Genomic DNA, 22463 nt, shown 5'->3' on the forward strand with positions numbered 1-22463 from the left:
AGCACTGGAAAGCATTGAAATTTCAACATTGATTCAGTATTATTTAGCATTGAATTTTCAATCTCAACCAAAATGATGATTCTGATGGAATTTCAACATTGAATCAATGTCACCTTGCTATCTGGGATCCCAGCGCCAGATCGCCTATTATTAACACAAATTGATAATCAACTAGAGGTGCTGATGTATTTTGCTATAAAAGTACATCGAGTTCAAATGAGCAACTAATTCCGAAATCGTCGCGTCTGCAGCACTTGGCATGTCCTGATTTTGCTGAGTTAGATGCGTTCCTGGGTCAACATATTTTGTTGATCCTGGAACAACATTCCAGTCTGAAAATTTAGTCTTAACCCTATTCCTACCCTTAAACGTAACCCTACCCATAAGTTATCCCAAAAATCAGAGGGAAATGATAGATGAATAACACTTATGTAAAAGCACAATTCATGATTTTAAGCCTAAACTTGACATAATCTGTAAACTTGTTGACCCCAGGAACATGTTGAACTCAGCAAAATCAGGTTATGCATCTAACACAGCTGGGACAGAACTGAGCAGAACAGGAATATGGTTCAAAACTAACTTCACCTCATCAAAGTGACTTGGAGGAAATAATGGCAAATAGCCATTAGTTGAATTTGTAAGCCTTTTTACAATCCAATCCATTCTACCTTTATGAGACGGACATCCACGTACAAAAAAAAAAAAAAAAAAACATGCTGATGTACTGCTCTGTTTTGATACCCATTCTGACAAGATCGATTTATGTAGGAAATTTAAAACGTTATTTAGCATTTTAGTGCCTTGCAAGGACTTCACTATAGGCTACAATAGAATAGGTCATGACCCAGTATTGTTACAGTCACCGGTTCCTGCACTACATTTCCCAGCATCCCCTCTGTCCTGCACCTGCACGTCATCATCATCAACCACACCTGAAGTCAATCATCATCATTATTACTTATCTGGACTCACTATATAAACAGTCACCTTACTCACTTGTTTTTGTTGGTTATCTTATGTTGTTAGTGTGTGTATCTCCTGTATGTTCCATTGGATTACCTAGTAAAGTCTGACTCTTGATCTTATATTCCTTGTCATGTGTGATTGTACACTGCTAATTTGTAACAGAATAATCGACTGCCCTAAATGGATGAATGGGCCAAATTCATCAATATGGCTCAGGACAGCCATGATTTTTTTGTTTTTTCTTCACAATTTTTTCTTTTTGCCATCAACAGTCAGCTGGAGGATGAGGAATTGAGGAAGATGTTCTGGATTGGGGCAAACTACAATAGACCTTGCAATCTCCCAGATACCACTAGCTTGAACTGGAAGGAGGCCATGCTTAAATGCTTGGAGGTCAAGCGGCCCCAATCCGGAACCCCGCCGAACCCAGTTCCCAACCAGAGACCCACTGCAGATGGAGACGACGAGGCGGAGCGCCAGGAGGAGTGACCGTGCTTGACATCATCCCGGAGCCTGAGGTGTTTCCAGCAGAGAAGTTCGAGTCGGGGATCCCATCCATCATCGAGGGAGTAGGTGTAGAGGACGATGAGCAGGACAGAAGCCCCGCCCATCACTGAGAGTGAGTTCATCATTAACAATGCTACTCCCCAGCTTTTTGAGAACTCTATACTGGATCATCAATCCCTACCAGCCTCTTCCACATCCTCTCTTGGAAATATTTATTGAATCTCCATCCCAGCCTTCTTCCCTGACCCCAACCAAGTCTGCTGTCCTGTTCGAGCTGTCACCCATCAGAGTCCCGCTACACCACCACCATCACCTCCTCTCAGTGACGTGGTTACATCGCGGGACTACTGTGAGCCATCTCCTCCGGGGCTTAAGGATCCCGTGGCTCTGCCTCCAGCATCTGTTCTCGTCTCTCCTCCTCAACCCTCCTTCACCTATGCTCCTCCCTCCCTCACCGTCTGCTGGGACCTTCGAGCCGTCGGCTTCGCGGAGCTGCCTCGGACCGTCGGCTTCACCTGGTTCAGACTTCACATCACCTACGCAATGGACCTGCGGGCCGTCCGTTGCTCTCCGGCCCTCCACCCCAACTGCTCCAGCTAGCTCCGCCCTCCCTCAGGCTCCGCCGCCACCCTCGGTCACTCCAGCTACACCTCAGCCCTCAGGATCCCTGCATCCTCCTCGGATGGTCGTCGCTGTGGCTCCGTCGCGGTCGTCGCCTTCGAACTGCCACCTTTGCTCGTCCCCAAGGTGGCGCTGACGCCTTCACCACCATTCCTCCTACCTTCAGTGTCGCCGCCGATGTCCATCATCCTGGTTGGGGACTGGATGTCCATCTGGCTCATCCTCCAGCTTCACCGTCCACCTCTTGAACCCCCTCCGGCCTTCCCCTTTGGATATTCCTCTACGGCACGAGTACTGTTACAGTCACCGGTTCCTGCACTACATTTCTCAGCATCCCCTCTGTCCTGCACCTGCACGTCATCACCATCACCGCACCTGAAATAAATCATCATCATTATTACTTTTCTGGACTCACTATATAAATGGTCACCTTACTCACTTGTCTTTGTCGGTTATCTTACGTTGCTAGTGTGTGTATCTCCTGTGTTCCTGTATGTTCCATTGGATTACCTAGTAAAGTCTGACTCTTGATCTTATATCAAGCAAGGCCAGTCTCCTGTTATTGTAGTTGCTGAGCCCTCAACAGAAGCTTCCACCTTACACGCGAGTTGACGAAACAGACTTTCAATAACCTACAGACATAGTCTCACCCAAAAATAGCCCTAAGTAGGTATTGGTATCAAATGGCAGTCACTCTCGCAAACAGAAAGCTATGTTAACGATATGCACTCTGCCCGACTGACACAGAATACTCCAGAATAAAACTGATTAATTCAATTTGAACACCAGTTATTCAAAGATTCGGCAGAGGCCTGGACTCGTGGTTCTTTCTTTGTCTGTAGCCAAATTGAAAGACCCAGGTCCACAGGCACATAGCTTCAAGGCTCAAGCAATTAGAAAACAGTGGACAAAGGATATTACTCCCCTCTGTTAAACCTTGCGGTGCATTATGAAAAGTGACGGGTCGTGAAGAACTGGGCAGAAATGCCAAAACTGATGCAAAAACTTGAGAAAATGAGATCCAGGCAGTCCAGCAATGATTATGTCAGAGATTAAATTTGAATAAAGCATATATTTATTAATTAAAAATTAAAACATTCATTAAGTAATTAATAGTTAATAACAAAATCTAGAGTGTTTTATCTAATAGATGAAGATCAGAATATACAGAAAGAAGGAACAAAATTAAGACATTTGCAGAATGAAATGAGAGCTAGAAGAGAAGAAGCAGGAGAGCAAAGAAAAGCAAAGGAAAAGCTAAACTGTCAAAGACTCAGTCCGTTTCATACCATAAGCGTAGGGAAACTTACATCCTACTCAAACTTGTGTTTTGGTCTAATAAGAAAAGTTCAAATGGATTTATCCATTATGTCATAGACTGGTCAGATGTCAAAAATAGATGAAAATAGATATAGGGGTTGTTTTGACCCCTATTTTGCAGATCTTACATTATCATGTCAGCAGAAATAGAAACAGACATATTTTGATATAAAAGTACATCGAGTACATGTACTTGTAAGTACATGTACTTATATATATATATATATATATATATATATATATATATATATATAAATAAAAGTACATAGAGTTCTAAAAGTACATTGAGTTCAACTAATTATGAAAACATCGCTTCTGCAATACTTGGCAGATTTCCAATATCTAACCACACCTGTCAACATGATCTGTTACATTAGAACACTTTGAAAAACAAGTGAATATAACAAGCATACATACCCTTAAATATAAAAATCATAAAAACCATAAAGGGTACAATAAAAAGTAAATACTTGAAAATATGATGAGGATTAATATATGGAGTAGGAGTACATGAATATATGAAATCAAAAGTAATACTGATAAATCATAAGCCATAAATGATTAACATAAAATATGAATAAATTGCATGAATATGAATATTGACCATTTTGGATCCACAAATCCCCCAGTTGAGTCTTGATAGACTCATTACAAAATCTAAAAAAAAATACAAAATGGTTACATCAAAATTGAAATGAAATAATAAAAGAAAACTTCCAATATAAACCAAGTCACGAATACCTCTTTAACCCCAGCTAATATTAACTGGAAACCTTCACCAGGCTGGTCAGACGAGGGCCACTAAAAGAACCCGACCCCGAACTTCCCCTGGACTTTTTCTATTTAAGAGAAGTCTCTGTAACATAAGTGTCTGTCCTGAGAGCAGAGTCTAAACTCTCTTCATTGCACAACATTACTCCTAGTTTGTGAATGCAATGACCTCTAACTAAGTCCAAACCCAGTTTTAACTGAACGTGAGTCAAGAAAACACTTAACTTCCATTTCATAAAGGGTTGGACTGCTTATTGAAAGAAAAGTGCAGTAGGTTAACAAAATAAAGAACTGCTAAGAGATGAGTGAATTTTGCCAATTTGTAAGTTGTGCATTCTCTGTAGTGATCACTGTTATATGCATTACCTGCACACACACATGAGATGGAAGTCCCCCACTCGTATCATCTGTCAGTTGAGCCTGTTTGGTGGTTTTAGTGTCTTTCTTCATCCAGTGCGTTGGGTCTCTCAGTCTATGATTAGGACCAGGTGGAGCATGAGGTTGACTCTGAATGCAGCCGTCTTTCTCTCTCTGCATGTCATGGCAGGTTGTTTTCGTTGTTGTTTCTGCATTAACTCAGTCTTTTCATTGCCAGCCCTCAGAAGTGTCAGCTTCCTCTTTCTTTAACCTTTAACCTATCTGAGACAATGCATAAATAAAATAATAATAAAGAAAAAAAAAACTCTTCAGCAGAATTATCTAAATACAGTTGTACATATCATATCACTACAAATTTGGAACGCAATACTTTAAAGATAGCAGCACACTCGATCTAACACAGCTGGGACAGAACAGAGCAGAACAGGAATATGGTTCAAAACTAACTAATATTTTTATTTCTAAAAGTGACTTGGAGGAAATAGTGGCAAATAGCCATTAGTTGAATTTGTAAGCCTTTTTACAAAATAATCCAGTCTAACTTTATGAGACGGACATCCACATACAAAAAAAAAAAAAAAAAAATTGCTGATGTACTGCTCTAGTTTGACACCCACTCTGACAAGATTGATTTATGTAGGAAATTTAAAACGTTATTTAGCATTTTAGTGCCTTGCAAGGACTTCATAGGCTACAATAGAATAGGTCATGACCCAGTATTGTTACAGTCACCGGTTCCTGTACTACATTTCCCAGCATCCCCTCTGTCCTGCACCTGCACGTCATCACCATCACCCGCACCTGAAGTCAATCATCATCATTATTACTTATCTGGACTCACTATATAAACAGTCACCTTACTCACTTGTCTTTGTCAGTTATCTTATGTTGCTAGTGTGTGTATCTCCTGTATGTTCCATTGGATTACCTAGTAAAGTCTGACTCCTGATCTTATATTCCTCGTAATGTGTGATTGTACACCGCTAATTTGTAACAGAATAACTGACTGCCCTAAGTGGATGAATGGGCCAAATTCATCAATATGCCTCAGGAGAGCCATGTTTTTTTGTTTGTTTTTTTCTTCACAATTTTTCCTTTTTGCCATCAACAGCCAGCTGGAGGATGAGGAACTGAGGAAGATGTTCTGGATCGGGGCGAACTACAATGGACCTTGCAATCTCCCAGATACCACCGGCTTGAACTGGAAGGAGGCCATGCTTAAAGGGCCGTCTGTCAGTCAAATAATGCTAGTGGACGGGAACTTCTACTATAAGAGTAAATAAAACTTGCATAGACAAGTCCTAAGACACGAAACGATCGGTTTGTGTGAGAAACCGAACAGTATTTATATCATTTTTTACCTCTAAAACACCACTATGTCCAACTGCATTCAGCACTCATTTAGTGAGGTCTGATCGCGCTCTGACAACAGCAGTGATGTCTCGCGCATATTTCAATAAGTGCTAGACATCACTGCCATTGTCAGAGCTTGATCAGACCTCACTAAGCGAATGCTGAACGCTGTTGGACATAGTGGTGTTTTAGAGGTACAAAATGATATAAATACTGTTCGGTTTCTCGCACAAACTGATCGTTTCGTGTCTTAGGACATCAATGTGTAGTCACGAGCCACAGGGTTTAATTTGGACTTGTCTATGCAAGTTTTATTTACTCTTATAGTAGAAGTTCCCATCCACTAGCATTATTTGACTGACAGACGGCAGCGGTTGGAGTTAAAAATCATCATTTGTGTTCTACTGAAGAAACAAAGTCACCTACATCTTGCATGCGCTGGGGGTAAGCAGATGAACATCAAATTTTCATTTTTGGGTGAACTATCCCTTTAAATGCTTGGAGTTCAAGCAGCCCCAATCCAGAACCCCGCCGAACCCAGTTCCCAACCAGAGACCCACTGCAGATGGAAACGACGATCCCACCGTGATGTAAGAGCCCGCGCCAGGAGGAGCGACCGAGCTTGACATCATCCCGGAGCCTGAGGTGTTTCCAGCAGAGAAGTTCGAGTCGGGGGTCCCATCCATCGTTGAGGGAGTAGGCGTCGAGGAGGTCGAGCAGGACAGAAGCCCCACCCACCCGCCCGTCAGTCACTGAGAAAGAGTTCATCATTAACAATGCTACTCCCCAGCTTTTTGAGAACTCTATACTGGACTCATCAATCCCTACCAGCCTCTCTCTTCCACATTTGCAGAATGAAATGAGAGATAGAAGAGAAAAAGCAGGAGACCAAAGAAAAGCAAAGGAAAAGCTAAACTATCAAAGACTCAGTCCATTTTATACCATAAGCATAGGGAAACTTACATCCCACTCAAACTTGTGTTTTGGTCTAATAAGAAAAGTTCAAATGGATTTATTTTATTATTTTATTAGACTGGTCAGATGTCAAAAATAATTGAAAATAGATATAGGGGTTGTTTTGACCCCTAATTTGCAGATCTTACATTATCACATGTCAGCAGAAATAGAAAGACATATTTTGATATAAAAGTACATTGAGTACATGTACTTGTAAGTACATGTACTTTTTTTTATATATATAAAAGTACATAGAGTTCTAAAAGTACATTGAGTTCAACTAATTATGAAAACATCGCTTCTGCAATACTTGGCAGATGTCCAATATCTAACCACACCTGTCAACATGATCTGTTACTTTAGAACACTTTGAAAAACAAGTTAATATAACAAGCATACATACTCTTAAATATAAAAGCATAATAACCATAAAGGGTACAATAAAGAGTAAATACTTGAAAATATGATGAGGATTAATATATGGAGTAGGAGTACATGAATATATGAAATCAAAATAATACTGATAAATCATAAGCCATAAATGATTAACATAAAATATGAATAAAATGCATGAATATGAATATTTACCATTTTGGATCCACCACTGTCCCATCCACTTTTTAAAACAAAGTTATGCCACTGATCTCATAGACATCCCAGATTCAGTTTTTGAGTAGCTCTGTTTTGAATTTTCTCATTAACCTAATTGTTGTAATACATTATAATTTATAATACAACTTATTTTAAAACCTTTAATATTTGAAGGAAATTAAAATTAAGCATTAGCTTCTTGGTCATTGGAGAAGCCAGAGTCTGGCAGGACTAGTATCATTTTGTGATGATGAACAGCTCAAAAAGATGAAGGCTCTTATAGTTGCTGTAGTTATAGTTGTTGCAGTCGTTATCAATGTTTAAATTAAAATTGTTATTTTAATTTAATATTTTAATAAAAGAAAGCATGGTGAACATGTCTCCAACCATTTTAATATGACATTCGTAAAACAAAAAAATGTATTTCTTGGGATGTGAAAGTGATAAAATTTGAAGAAAACCCAAATATAATTTCCATGCATCTATACAGGTCTACAAAAAAAAAAAAAAAAAAAAGTAGCGTAGGGTGGGGGAAAACACCCCCCTCAAAGACTGTTTGTCTTATTTTTTTCCTCTCTGTGAAACGGACTAGGCTGTTCCGAAACAATCACAGAATATGTACGAGGTGCTGTTTTAAATGTATTTTTTAATTAATTTAATTTATCTTTTTTTAATGTAATGTATTAATAATTACTTTAATTTTTACCCCACTCTACCCTAGTTTGTAGAGGTGTGATCCAACATATTTATTGACAAGAGTGACGGCCATGAATCTCCGCCTCTTTTACATATAAGCAGGGATCGAGGGGTGCGGTGAAGTGTTTGTGTGGAGAGACCAGCTGCAGCATCTATAAACTTCATCACTGCTTCACACTAGGCACTAGGTAAGTTGGTTCGCCACAAACTTTTTATTGACACAAATATCACTCCATTGCTAACATGACAAGTCTGACAGGATTTGTTTTTCCGTATGTTTTCTTCTTGTCAGAGCTTTAACAAGTCGATTTCACGGTTACACACCGCAGTAAAGATAGTTTGCGGTTTAAAATCAAGATTTCTTTTGTTTATAAATCCACAGTGCGCTCTCTTAGACATTTGAATAATATCGCATCACGTCATTCTTCGTATCAAATTAATAGTGAAATATTCAGAAAAAAATCTCATCTTTATTGCTCAAGGCTCTGTTTTTGGAATGACTCATAATTGTAACAAACAAAACAAAAATGTTTCAAAACTAATTTCTACAACAAAATGCTATGCATAATTTTAGATGTGATGGAAATAACCCTAATGGACACTTTTATGCTTTGGAAAATGCCAAAAAATATATATTATATTTTTATATTTTTATTTTTATATTTTTCTATCATCTGCATCTGCCTTAAGTCTGACAGTTGTGTATCATCATGGCTAAACGTGTTGCTGTGATTGGTGCTGGAGCCTCTGGGCTGACCTGCATCAAATGCTGCCTGGATGAAGGCCTGGAGCCAGTGTGTTTTGAGACCAGTGATGACATTGGAGGTCTTTGGAGGTTTAAGGTGAGTTCCCTTTCAAATCTACACTCAAGCTGTGCTTTATCAGCGCTATGGGAATGTCTTAATCGTGACCAGCTGTGAATATGTGTAAAGCCATGTCAAAGAATATACACTAGAAGCGACACTCAAAAGAACGTTCCATTGCAACACTGGCGCCCAGCAGTAGCCCTGCATTTCCGCCATTTTGTGGTGAAAGCGAGTCGGCAGTCCACTAGTTTCTATGGCAATATCAGCTGCTTTGTTAAAACAAAACATACATTAAAGCTGAAATCCAACCTTAATGATGACAACACAGAATTAAAGCTGCAAGCAGCATTACCGGGGTTCAAGCATTTAACGTCTTTAAGCACATATGCATAAAAATATATTACATTTTATTTATCAAGCATGTAACCACCTAAATCATAGAAGGAACTGATAATTTTAAGCCAAAACAGGCAATTTACCATTGAAAATATATGGTTTTTAACCCTCTGGGGTCTGAGGATTTTTGGGGCCATGGAGAAGTTTTGACATGCCCTGACATTTGTGCTTTTTTCAGTTGTTCATAAACATATTAATGGAAAAAGTGTCATTACACTGCATTCAGCACAAACTAGGCTACCATAATATGTGAGGAACATGTATGTACATATTTGTGTTTTTGAAGGAATAACGTTTATGCTTGGTTATTGAAAAAACTAAAAACTTAAGTCACTGAAATAAAGCCAAAAAATATATATTAAATCTGTGTTCACAAGACTTCTGGGTATTGGAGGTTGTAGACTAGAGTTTTTGCTTCAGAATAATGTAAAAATTATGCTGCCTACTCATTCATTTATAACAATATATTGATTTAGTTTTTGTAAGACACTTTTTGTCAAGAAAACACAGTATGCGTGGCGGCATGAATCATCATGAATAATGGGTCATTTACACCTGAGAAGACAAAAGAATCGCATAATGAGTTGTAATGACTTGCATATTAATGAGGCCTTTCAGTCAGATAGGCTGTGAAAAAACCCTCTGTGATCATGTCTCAAGCTCATCATGGTGTATATCAAACATACAGAAAAAACAGCAATACTGTGAAATATTATTACAATTTAAAATAAAGTGTCTGAACAATTACGTTACCTCTATGGCATTTCATATAGCCTTTTAGCTTAAAAGCATGCACATTTGGAGAATATTGATGGATTCTCATATGTTTATGTCAATTTTCTATACAGAGGAGTAATATTTATTCAATATTTATTGTCATCACTGTGAGCGCTGGATACTGTGTTTTCAATTCATACTTGCAGCCGGAGGGCGCTCTGTGCACCTTTAGTCCACAAATGCCTCCTTAAAGAAGAACAACCATGTGACTCTCCAGGAACTAACAGAGGCCAGAGATCGCTATAACATCCAGATAAACACTTTAAACCAAAAAAATACACGATTGCGACGATGTATACATGTATTGCCTCAGAATTTGCGTCTGAATAGCGCTGGCTCCGTGTGCGTGGCCGCATTAGCGGATAATGAGCTGAATCACAGACTTCTGACATGGCTCTCTTTTCATACAGATTACATAAACACAGAATTTTTGTTTTCGATTTGACTTACACAATTTAAAACCTGACATTTCAACGTTTTTTTAGACATAAGTCTAATTTTTTGTGATTAGTATTCACTAAGTTACAGTTCATTTTCTGAGAACTATCAGATTGGAGTTCGTTCAGAGGGAGACGAGAGATCAAGCATCATGTTAGTTTTCTTTATTTTGCAAAAAGCACAACATTTTGTTTTTACTCTGAGTGTACAGAAATAAAAGAAGATATTCCACAGATTAAAATGGTGTATAACTCATAATTGTATGTGCAACATTGACAGAGTATTTTGAGTCTCTTTCACACTGGTAAGAAAAAAACTGAGGTGGTGAAAATCCTAGGAATAGATCGCAAAAGTACATTTTTCAAACATTCACGAATAATTAATTAACAGTTTGATTGACAGCATTGGTTCTTGAGGCAAAGTTGTTCAGCATGAGGAGATCTATCAAATGATATGCATATTGTGTGGATCTTTGAAAAACCACGTGATTGTTGAGGCGTAACACTCATTAGCGCCAACTTGTGGCTGATTTCTTTCAAAATTCTTACAGACCTCTAGGGCCATGATTTGAACATGCCCACCGAGTTTCATTCCGATTGGCCTCCGTTAACCATGTCTAATAGGTGCTCAAATTTCATTGGCCGATGGCGGCCATGTTTTTCGGGGTACACCAATGTCCTCATAGGCTGTCATCCCCCCTTGGTCCAAGACACTGCACACCAAATTTCAAGTCGATCGGACTAACGGTTGCATAGTTACAGCTGTTTAAGTTTTTTTCAAGTTATAGCGCCACCTAGTGTCCAATCAACGCATTTTTTTTCATCGTGACCAACGATTGAGCCCGTACACAGGTGAACCAAGTTTGGTGCACCTGTCTCATTTCTTTCTTGAGTTATAGCAATTTCAGTAGAAGTGACTCCACACATATCGTACGTTTTGGCGCCCTTGGTGACCGTGAACCAAAATTTTGACTTTTTTTTGATAACTTTTGATATTCAAACTCCAGAGAACATTTCTGTTCTCCAGGTTAAAATAAAATTATTACATAATTTTATTTTATTTTGCTATAAGCAAAATAATATAGGTCCTCCATGATGTTAAGTTGTTCAACCTTATTTTTCGTGTGCCTTTGTGCCCTCAATGTCAACTTATTTGACTATCGTGGGTGCAAGTGTGTGTGATTATACAATGATGCTCCAGCTATCTCTTCTCTGGAGCTCATCGTCACTTAAAGAGACAGCACTCCACACCAAATTATGCATAATAACATCCATACTGGTGAGAAGGCATTTCGATTAGTGTGTCAGACTGGTACTGCTCTGCACACTATGGCAGTGTTGTATGTGGACCAGGCTAACCTGCTGAAGAAAGGCTCAAAAGCAGACTGTGGCAAGTTGCGCTTCCCCTTGTAAAAACTGGGGACCGGCTCGTCACGCTCAGCAGCCTCATAGTATCTAACACCCACCCCTTCTCAATATCTCCACATAAACCTTCCTTCCCTGCCACCTCTGGTTCTTCAGGGGGCAACAGTTTATAGCGAAATGTTAGCTGTTCTGTTAACTAACATCCCCTCTAAGGGAAGTATCAAAATTAGTGCCCATTTCAGAAAACTTGGCAGCGTGGAAACTACTGCCAGGGATTTCTACGTGTGTTTTAAAGACAGTAGAAAAAGGATACAGAATCTAATTTATTCGTCATTCTCTGTGTTTTAACGGTGTGGTCTCCACTACCATGAAACCGGGGCAAGCGACTTCACTGCAATATCTTCTGGAGAAAATGGCCATAGTGCATGTTTCCCCTCTAGAGAGAGTGTCAGGTTACTACAGCAGATACTTCTTAGTTCCCAAGAAGGATGAAGGGTTGCATCCAATTTTTAGATCTTCAAGGCTTAAACCATTCAGTCAAAGCTCTCAAGTTCAAGATGTTAACCGTAAAGATGATCGTGTCGCAATCCAGCATCACAGTTGGTTCAACATGTCTCAAGGACACATATTTTCACATAGAAATATTGCCACAACACAGGAGGTTCCTGAGGTTTGCTTTTGGGTGCAAAGCTTACCAATATCGGCCTATCCATTCGGCCTAGCCCTATCACCCAGCACAAAATGCATGGATGCAGCACTGGCTCAATTGCGACTCCAAGGCATGCGCATTTTGAATTACATAGACGACTGGCTAATACTAGCACAGTCACAAGAGATGGCATTACAATACAGAGATGTCATACTAGCTCATCATGTGCGGGTGGACATTACTGCGGTAGCCTCTAATACAAATCGCCAGGGTGGAATGCATTTGCGACGTCTAAACAGGGTAGTGCAGTAATTCTGCTCTGGGCTCTGGGTATTCTGCTCTGGGCTCTGGACAAGTTTCTGTCCCTCAGGGTGATTGATATCCCCAGATATCTCAATGTGGGAGCAGATTTACTGTCCAGACCAGCATACCAATGGGGGAGTAGAAACTCCACCCGAGGTAGTGAAACAAATCTGGTAAAGATTTTATGAAAGAGAGATGGACCTAACCTGCCCTTCAATAGGCAACGCAATGTCCACTCTACTTCTTTCTGAGTCACCCATCTCCCCCTGGGTCTGGATGTGATGCCATACGTGGCCCAGAATGCGCCTGTATGCGTTTCCTCCGGTTTCTATGCCCCCAGGAGTTCCCTCTAGCCAAATTTGCGTCTTACTGATAGCGCCGCGTTGGCTGAACAGAATATGGTTCTTGGAGATAATATCTCTCCTCGACGGCTCGCCATTGGCGATACCGAAGAGGAGGGACCTTCTGTCTCAGGTGCAGGGGACAGTATTTCATTCCCAACCGGAGATGTAGAAACCTTTATGTTTGGCCCCTGAGGGACACAGGGCTTTCACCTGATGTTATTTTTAAATGCTAGGACTCCCTCCACTAGATCAAATTATGCCAACAAATGGGGTGTCTTTGAAAGATGGTGTACTCCACACAATGCAGATCCAGTTAATTGCCAGATTGCTACAGTTCTGGACTTCCTGCAGGAAAAAATTATCAACAGGTATATGCTCCGCCACTCTCAGGGTGCCGCTCTCTCAGCTTGTCATGCTCTGATTGACGGGGTGCCTTTGGGCAAGCATATCCTGCTCTCTCACTTTGTTCGAGGAGCTAGGCGGCTGAGGCCCCAGGTTAGAACCAGGATCCTAGCAATAGTCCTAGAGAGCCTGGTTGAGACCCCCACTGAACCATTAGAGTCAGTTTCTGACAAGCTGTTAACTCTGAAAATGTTTTTCTTAATGGTTATAACTTCTATTAAAGAAATGGGGACTTGTAGGCTCTGTCCATTGTGCCATCCTGTTTAGACTTTGCTCCAGGAATGGTGAAAGCTATTTTGCATCCTCATCCTGACTATCTGCCTAAGGTTCCTCTCTCGAACTTGCATACGGTCACTCTCAAAGTGTATTCTCATTCCCATAGTGCTGATAAAGCGCAGCTTGAGTGTAGCTTTTGAAAGGGAAAGCCCCGGGTTACTTCACTGTAACCCTGTTCCCTGAAAATGCAGGAACAAGAAGCTGCGCTTCATTGCCGCACTGGAATGTCCCTGGACTGCTCTTTATACAAAATATCTGCAGATGCTATAAGATCAGGCACACTGAAGTTGTACATATGAAGAAAAGAAAGGGGCCAAGCACTGAACCCTGAGGCACAGTTAATTGCAGACCATCAATAAACAAGATGCTGTGAGATATTGATGCAGTTTGTTTACCGTCTTTCCATCTCAGGAAAATCCTGATCCTGATCGTGCAAGCATTTACCACTCTCTGATTATCAACACTTCAAAGGAGATGATGTGCTACAGTGATTTCCCAATCCCTGCCCACTTCCCAAACTACATGCACAACTCCCTGATCATGGACTACTTCCGAATGTATGCTGAGCACTTCCAGCTCAAACGGCACATCCGTTTCCAGGTCTGGCTTGAAAGCAAATGTGAAGTTAGAAATATACTGTACCTCATATTTATCTTAGGTGTTTGGGGTTTCAAAGATTCACATGTTTTGTGTTTCTTAGACAAAAGTCCTTCATGTTACACCAAGGCCCAACTTCCCTCACTCTGGACAGTGGGATGTAGAGATAGAGTCCAAGGATGGTCTGAGAGAGAAGCAGGTGTTTGATGCTGTGATGGTCTGCACCGGTCACCACTGTCACCCTCACCTCCCTCTAAAGGACTTTCCAGGTGCAGTACATGTGATGACTAATCAAAGAATCTATGAGCAAAGTGCACCAATGTAAAGTCAATAAAAGCCAATCTGGGACACTCGTAGTAAACTTTAATTTAGCACTTTAGCATTAAGCAGAATCTCAGGCAGTTGTACAGAAACATTGTTTTTCAGAAAGTATATATACGTGTTATATTATAATGGATAATTGTTCAAATCCTCTTTTTAGGAATAGACACATTTAAGGGGAAATACTTCCACAGCCGTGACTACAAAACCCCTGAAGAATGGCGAGGGAAGAGGGTAGTTGTGATTGGCATTGGGAACTCTGGAGGAGATATTGCTGTAGAGCTCAGCAGAATGGCCAAACAGGTGATATACCACAATGACTGTATAAATGATTATAGTATATGAATTATTATACTCCTATTAAAGCCTCTGTATTCAGGGTTTCCGCGGGGTCTTAAAAAGTCTTAAAAAGTCTAAAATTCTGAACTTTAAATTTAAGGCCTTAAAAAGTCTTAAAAACGGCCAGATTTTCATCCGAGGTCTTAAATTTCATTTAGTCAGGTCTTAAATTTTTTTACCCATTTCCAGAAACGCTACCTGCTGAAAGTTATTACAAAGTAGCAAAAAAGTAGCGAGTCGTAGTTCTTTCTGGTGTATATTGGTGTTGGTATACGCGGTGATACAACTACAAATCCCGTGATAAATGCAATACCTGCCCGCGAAATACGTCTGCGTCTCCTCAGAGTTTGTTAAAGTTCGGCTACGTGTGGAAAATGGGAAAGTGTACTTTCAACGAGACATGGCTAGATCACAGCGATTTCTGCTGTTGGTTACAAGCGGTACCCAGCTCCAGGTACGAGGCTCACTGCAAACTTTGCAAAAACAAAAAAAAAATCAGTTAGAGAGTCTGGGTGTGAAGCGGTGTAAAGGCGCTGGAGTCACACGCCAGAGCGGAGAAACACAAGCTAGCCGCAAAATCCCTTCAGCGGACTCGGCCAATTAGCCTCACCACTGCCGTCGTCCTCCTCAATGCCTGGTTCCTCCGGTCTCCAGCGCAATATCATCACAGCTCCGTCGAACAACCTTCGGGGTACTTTTGGAGCGACTGACACATCAAAAGCCGAGGTGATTTGTATACTACACACGGTGACTAAACAAACACTAACGTTACTCATTTAATAGCAACAGTGAGATTAGCGATCTCTTCCAAGTGATGTTCCCTGATTCAGTAATCGCGAAGCCGTTCTCTTGCGGGCCCAACAAGATCGCTTATGGCGAGATTTGGATTGGGGGAGTTTATAAAGAGGGAATTGATTCGTACTCTTACCGGGCCGTATGTCGTAACGTTCAATGAAAGCCAAAATCAGACCACCAGGACCATTGTTCTGGAACAATGGAATTGTTAAGTCGAGGTACCTGGGCTCACAGTTCATGGGACAGTGCGGGACACACACACACACACACACACACATACATATATCAGATAATCCATGTTAGATAGATACTCTAATTATCCCGAGGTAAGTATCTATCTATGTAAAATGGATTATCTGGTGTGAGTGTGTGTGTGTGTGTGTGTGTGTGTGCGCTACATTGGTTGTTACATGGGTTGGAGTAGCCTGTTCAATCTTTATTAGGCTATTAATATGCTGTTTTGTAATGTAAATAAATATGAGATGAAATCTATTCTATTTGAGGGCAAGTTTGTTTTAGCCTATTTTCATTTTGGGCCTAAGGTTTTGGGCATTTGGCACATTGATGTGTGTGGAAGGTTACTAATGTGATTGCTTTATCTGTAAATTAAATTAATGCTTTTTCAATGACTGAATTCATTGAAATAAAATGATTTTTTCAGAATTTCTTTGATTTGAATATTTTTTGGTAATGCGTCGTGTAGGTCTTAAATTTCAATCTTTATGGTCTTAAAATGTCTTAAAAAGGTCTTAAATTTGACTTACTGAAACCTGCATAAACCCTGGTATTCCACATTGTTTCCCTTTCTTATTTTATTCCAGGTTTATCTGAGCACCCGAAAGGGATCTTGGATATTAAATCGTGTTGGAGACAATGGTCTTCCATCAGATATGATGTTTAGAAACAGAATGCGTGCTTGGATTAATCAAATGTTGCCTGTTGGATTTATCAACAATGTGAGAGAGAAACAACTAAATAAACGGTTTGACCACAAGCTCTATGGGCTCCAGCCTGCGCACAGGTACTCTGAACACTGGAGGACACAAGACTCTGCTGACTTTGGTCCATGAAATTGTCTTAGCTGCAATTAAACTTTTCATAGTGTACAATATAATGTCTGTTGTTTATTTCCCAGAGTTTTCAACCAAGATCCCTTGATCAATGATGATTTACCAAACCGGATCCTCTCCGGTACCCTCTTGGTCAAGCCGAATGTACAAGAGTTTTGTGGATCAAGTGTGGTTTTTGAGGATGGCACAGTTGAGGATGACATTGATCTGGTGGTGTTTGCTACAGGCTACACTTTCTCATTCCCCTTCCTGTCTTCACATGTAATTTCTGTCTCAAACAACAAGGTATCCCTGTACAAATACATGTATCCCCCAGCACTAGAGCACCCAACTTTAGCTATGATTGGTCTGATCCAGCCTCTGGGAGCCATTATGACCATATCTGAGATGCAAGCGCGCTGGGCCACACGTGTTTTTAAAGGTATCAAATCATAATTCTGATCTTCTACACAGAAAACTAAGGGCTGTTCTTAATACATATTCATTTTCATATTCATACAATTCAGAACAACAAAGCTGTACTTAATTATATTATTATTCAAGATTTCTATCTCTTAAAATGTTGTTTTTCATGAGCTTTTTTTTCTCTGACATTTAATTAAAGGATCAGTTCACTTTAAAATAAAAGTTACCCCAAGATTTATTTAACCTCAAACCTTCCTAGGTGTACATGACTTTCTTCTTTCTGTTGAACACAATCTGAGTTGTATTAATAAATATACTGACACATTTGAGCTTTATAATGGAAGTGAACTGGAGTATGAATTCAAGTATGAAGCTCAAGAAAGTGCACCAATCCATCATAAACGTACTCCACACGGCTCCGAGGGGTTAATAAAGGCCTTCTGAAGCGAAGCGGTGTGTTTGTATAAGAAAAATATCCATATTTAATAAGTTATAGAGGAAAATATCTAGCTTCAGCCAGACCGCCTTCTGTATTTAACTTAAGAAAAGCATAACTGACACTTTTTTCATAAGTTGAATATGGAAGGTGGTCTGGCGGAAGCTTCAGAAGGCCTTTATTAACCCCCCAAAGCCGTGTGGAGAAAGTTTATGATGGATGGATGCACTTTCTTGAGCTTCATACTTGTCATTCCCATTCACTTCCATTATAAAGCTCAAATGCGTCAGGATATTTATTAATATAGAAAGAAAGAAGAAAGTAACATATACCTAGGATGGCTTGAGGGTGAGTAAATCTTGGAGTAATTTTCATTTTAAAGTGAACTAATCCTTGAAGCCAGGGTTCTCCAAACTCGGTCCTGGAGGGCCACTGTTCTGCAGTGTTTAGCTCCAACTTGTCTCAACACACCTGCCTGGACATTTCTAGTATGCCTAATTAGACCTTAATTAGCTGGTTCAGGTGTGTTTAATTGGGGTTGGAGCTAAACTCTGCAGGACAGTGGCCCTCCAGAACTGAGGCTACATCCACACGAAGCCGGAGCTTACCCTAAACCAATCTTTCTTTTTTCCTCGTCTCAAAAATAACTGTGTCCACATGAAACCACTGAAATGACTCAAAATGATGTAGTATACATGCCAGACCATGATGTGGCACTGTAATTCTGTCACAGAAATGCACTTAAAGCAGCAAAGAAGACTTGCATGCGCATAAACCTTGCGCGCTGAATACAAACTATATAAAATCTTAGAAATAACGCTTTATTTTGGCTCAGTAGCTTCTGCAGCACGAACGCAAGCATGTAGAGTCTGCTATTACTGTTGTTGGTGCTGTTTTGTGGTGTTAGCGCATCTGACTAGGGTCGACACATGGGGTGATGACATCATCGTTTCAGAAAATATACGGATTGCCCCGTCCACACAATTTTTCCACTCTGGGACCCGGTTTAAAAAAAATAGCGGTTTCACCTTTCGAAAACGCCGGATACGTGTGGACGAAATGCTTATCCGATAAAAAATTTGTGCGTATTCACAGAAATGTGTCTCCGTGTGGACGGGGCCTGAGTTTGAAGATGCCTGCTTTAAGCAAAGTATTTTGACAATTAGACAATGACGTTTGTCTTGTTTTGTTGGTTCTGGTTCTGAAAGTTACAGTATGATGACATAGTACTTAAAAATATTTTTCAGGATATTCTTATTTTTTCTGTTCTTATTATTCTTTCTGACCATTAAGTATAGAGTGTTTTTGTACATAACAAAGTGTGATATACTCACTAGGACTGTGTAAACTGCCTCCAATGAGTGCAATGTTGAAGGACATTAAAGCAAAAGAGGAAGCAATGGCTCAAAGGTTCTCCACACATCATCTCACATGACTTTATAACACAGCATTTATACAATTTCTACAGTTATGTAGAAATGTCATTTTAGTATATCTTGATGACTCTTAATCACACTGTCATGCAGGTATGTGGCCACCCAGAGATACACTGTCCAGGTGGACTACATCCCCTACATGGATGAGTTGGCGAAACAAGTGGGTGTCCGTCCTTCTATCCTGAAGCTGCTCCTGACAGACCCCAGACTGGCTCTGAATATCATCTTTGGGCCCTGTACCCCATACCAGTTTCGCTTACACGGACCGGGCCAATGGGAAGGTGCGCGTCAGGCCATCTTGACTCAGTGGGATCGAGTCACCAAGCCTCTGAAAACACGCTGTGCACTGGAGCCGCAGTCACAGCGCTCCTCTCATTCACTCATATTCTCAGTGTCAGTTGCAGCGTTGCTGTCTGCTCTGTATTACAGCAGGGCCTTTCTGCACACGCTCATAGCAGACCCTTCATCACTCCTGGACACGATCAGGGCTCTTCTACCATTGCCAGTGAACACACAGTGATCATGAAATATATATCAGAAACTTAACATACTTTATATGAGATCTAATATCATATGAAGTGTGCTTCAATTAGGGTAAATTGTAGTCAACATCATGAAAATTTTATAATTGACACAGTACTTACATAAAATATTTGATACTGAATCAAAAAGTGCCTTAACATTTGTGTATAATGAACATTTAACTTCATTGTAAAATAATTGATTTTATGTGCAGTTTTGTATGTAATTATGTTGCGCTATCAAACTCTTGTTGTGTTAAAATTTGAAGTATTAATGGTGCATCACTCTCAACTGCTGCAGTTTTTAGCATGTCTGTTTAGCATGTTCATTTACTCAATGTTGATATTGAAAAACATGTTGATATTTAAAACAATGTAATTATAATATAATATTAATTATATAAATGATCTGTTCCCCTGAGACATTTGTTTACATTTGTTCTCAAAACTTTTGTGGTAACTTCTGAGAAATTTATATTTGCTTTCAAAACTTTTGCAGCCCTCTGAGAAATTTACATTCGTTCTCAAAATGTTGATAGAAAATTCACATTTATTCACAAAACTTTTGCACCCCACAGAGAAAACCCTCAAAACTTTTGTGTTCCCTGAGAAATTTACATTCATTCACAAAACTTTAGTGATCTCAGTCTCTGCAGGATCAGAAACAGCATATAAATGAAGGGGGCGCATCCCACCAATAAACAAATTAGTGACTGAGTAACATGTGTTCATTTTATGACCAAACTGCCTCTTCCCATTAAATAATAAGTGAAGTTCCTAAACGTAATTTAGGGAGGAGCTAGCCCATCTAATCTTCCAATCAGCAGTCAGAGTATATAAGAAGCTGCTTACCTCTCAGCTGTTCCAGCATCCCTCCACCTCCCCAAACTCCACCTTCATCTCAGGTACCTTGCCCTATGTAATCATATCCTATATTTATTCACTGGGGGGGGGTATATCAGAGCTCAAGTTGAAGCTGCTTCATGAGCCCCTCCTCAGTGGACAGCATGTCATGAGCCGGGTCTGATTTTCTCCTTATTTCCTCTCTTTCCCTCTGCCTTCATTGCTTATTAGATTCAGCTGTTTGTCATTACTATAAGCTCTCACGCTGTTAATAAATTCTGTTTAATCGCTCCTTCGTTTCTGGGTCATCTGCTTCACACAACACAGCTGTCACGATCACCGTCAGTTCCTGGACTTCACTTCCCATAATCCTCCCTGCTTGTCACATGCACACTCCACACCAATCATCATTTGCCACATACACCTGTAGCCTATTATCTGGACTATTTAAGACTCACTCACACACCACCTCATGGCAAAGTCTTGATTCACCCCGTGTTCAATTCTGAGCGTTCCCCTGTGTTTATTGTCTACCTGTCTGTGTACCGTTTACTATCCTCTGCTGCCAGCCTTTGGACTTTGCATTGTTTCCTGACCTGTGAATGATATCTGCCTGTCCTGACCATCACCTGTATCCTGACTATGATTCTGCCTAGCCCTTGGTGCTCCTGATTGCCCCTGCTTAGACCCTACCTGTAGGATCACGCTTACTTTTAATAAAGCTTGCAAATGGATCTCTGCCTGAGTCCCGTCGCGTTACAACAGCAAGCCAAATTAGCTAATCTAATACCCTAAAGATTATATGGGCAAACGAACTTGTTAAATATTATTGCAATGTTCTGACAGCAAAAGGAAAAAAAAATCAAAAGAGGAAAAATTTGCAGTGAGTAATGGATTACAGTAGAATCAAAAGGTATATAACAAACACTACTAAACAATTAAATTAGGATATATTAACAAGTATCACTATATCAAAGTATTAAGACTATTGACTAATTCATTCAGTAAATTAGCTATTGTAACATGTGGGAGCAAGAAAATTGGCAGAACGAATAATATTATTAATGTGATTTTAAAAAGGATAAGGTGCTATCAAGGAAAACACCCAGACTTTTTACCTGTGAAGATGGAAAAACTACTGACTGGTCAATAGTCACAGATTTTTGCCAGATTAGACTTTGTGCCTACAAGAAGAACTTCAGTTTTATCACTATTAAGTTTAAAGAAATTAAATGAAAAACAGTTTTCAATTTCAGCTAGACAGCTTGATAGAGAAAGTGAAGGAACTTTCTGAAAAGATGTCCAAGTGGCAGTAAATAAATAATAAATAGAAGAGGCCCCAAGACTGAACCTTGGGGAACACCAGCGGTAACATGCGAAAGCTCAGATCTAACATTTTTGAGTTAGATTCTGAGTGCGTACTTCTGAAGACATGATTATGAGCTTGTTGCATTCATGTACTTTGTAGAGAAAGAACTGGAATCATGGAATTGGATTTTTATTAGGAATGTCTATTTATTGAGAAAATCGTATTTAAGCCAAAATGATATTTTGCACCCCATTCATTGACAGCCATAGAAACATTCACTGTGCTATCTAGATAGTCAGCTTGCTGATGTGTTTCGTTCAAATACATGCTATTTTCAATGTGTATAATGCATACAATACTCTTCAAATGATTATTCATATGTGTAAATATGCACTACTTTAACGACAAGACAAGGCAATGTAGCTGTTGTGGAAAAAACTAATAATGAATACAAGTCACAGCAGCAATCATTC

At 39.9% G+C, this 22463-nt stretch overlaps 2 protein-coding genes across 7 annotated transcripts in view; both read left to right on the top strand.

The window, feature by feature from the left end:
- LOC125279080 (flavin-containing monooxygenase 5-like) overlaps positions 1–22463 on the top strand; it is a 51391-nt gene that overhangs the window by 11737 nt on the left and 17191 nt on the right. The window contains exons 1-9 of one of the 6 annotated variants that reach the window (XM_048208567.1): positions 8234–8351; positions 8854–9005; positions 14330–14518; positions 14619–14784; positions 14997–15139; positions 16792–16991; positions 17106–17461; positions 19219–19291; positions 19408–20981. In XM_048208567.1, the coding sequence (XP_048064524.1) occupies positions 8874–9005; positions 14330–14518; positions 14619–14784; positions 14997–15139; positions 16792–16991; positions 17106–17461; positions 19219–19291; positions 19408–19837 (1689 nt within the window). In that variant the 5' untranslated portion in view covers positions 8234–8351; positions 8854–8873 and the 3' untranslated portion in view covers positions 19838–20981. Of the gene's footprint in view, positions 1–8233; positions 8352–8853; positions 9006–14329; positions 14519–14618; positions 14785–14996; positions 15140–16791; positions 16992–17105; positions 17462–19218; positions 19292–19407; positions 20988–22463 lie in introns of those variants that run through there. The other 5 variants (XM_048208572.1, XM_048208573.1, XM_048208569.1 and 2 more) reach the window with 5 other exon arrangements.
- The window catches only part of LOC125279078 (flavin-containing monooxygenase 5-like), a 51899-nt gene continuing 37698 nt past the window's right edge, over positions 8263–22463 (top strand). Inside the window, exon 1 of the mRNA XM_048208565.1 lies at positions 8263–8351. The gene's annotated coding sequence lies outside the window, so the exon portion shown is untranslated. The remainder of the gene's footprint in view (positions 8352–22463) is intronic.

The sequence above is a fragment of the Megalobrama amblycephala genome, linkage group LG11, assembly GCF_018812025.1.
Source record: "Megalobrama amblycephala isolate DHTTF-2021 linkage group LG11, ASM1881202v1, whole genome shotgun sequence".
In the NCBI taxonomy this organism is placed as follows: domain Eukaryota; kingdom Metazoa; phylum Chordata; class Actinopteri; order Cypriniformes; family Xenocyprididae; genus Megalobrama; species Megalobrama amblycephala.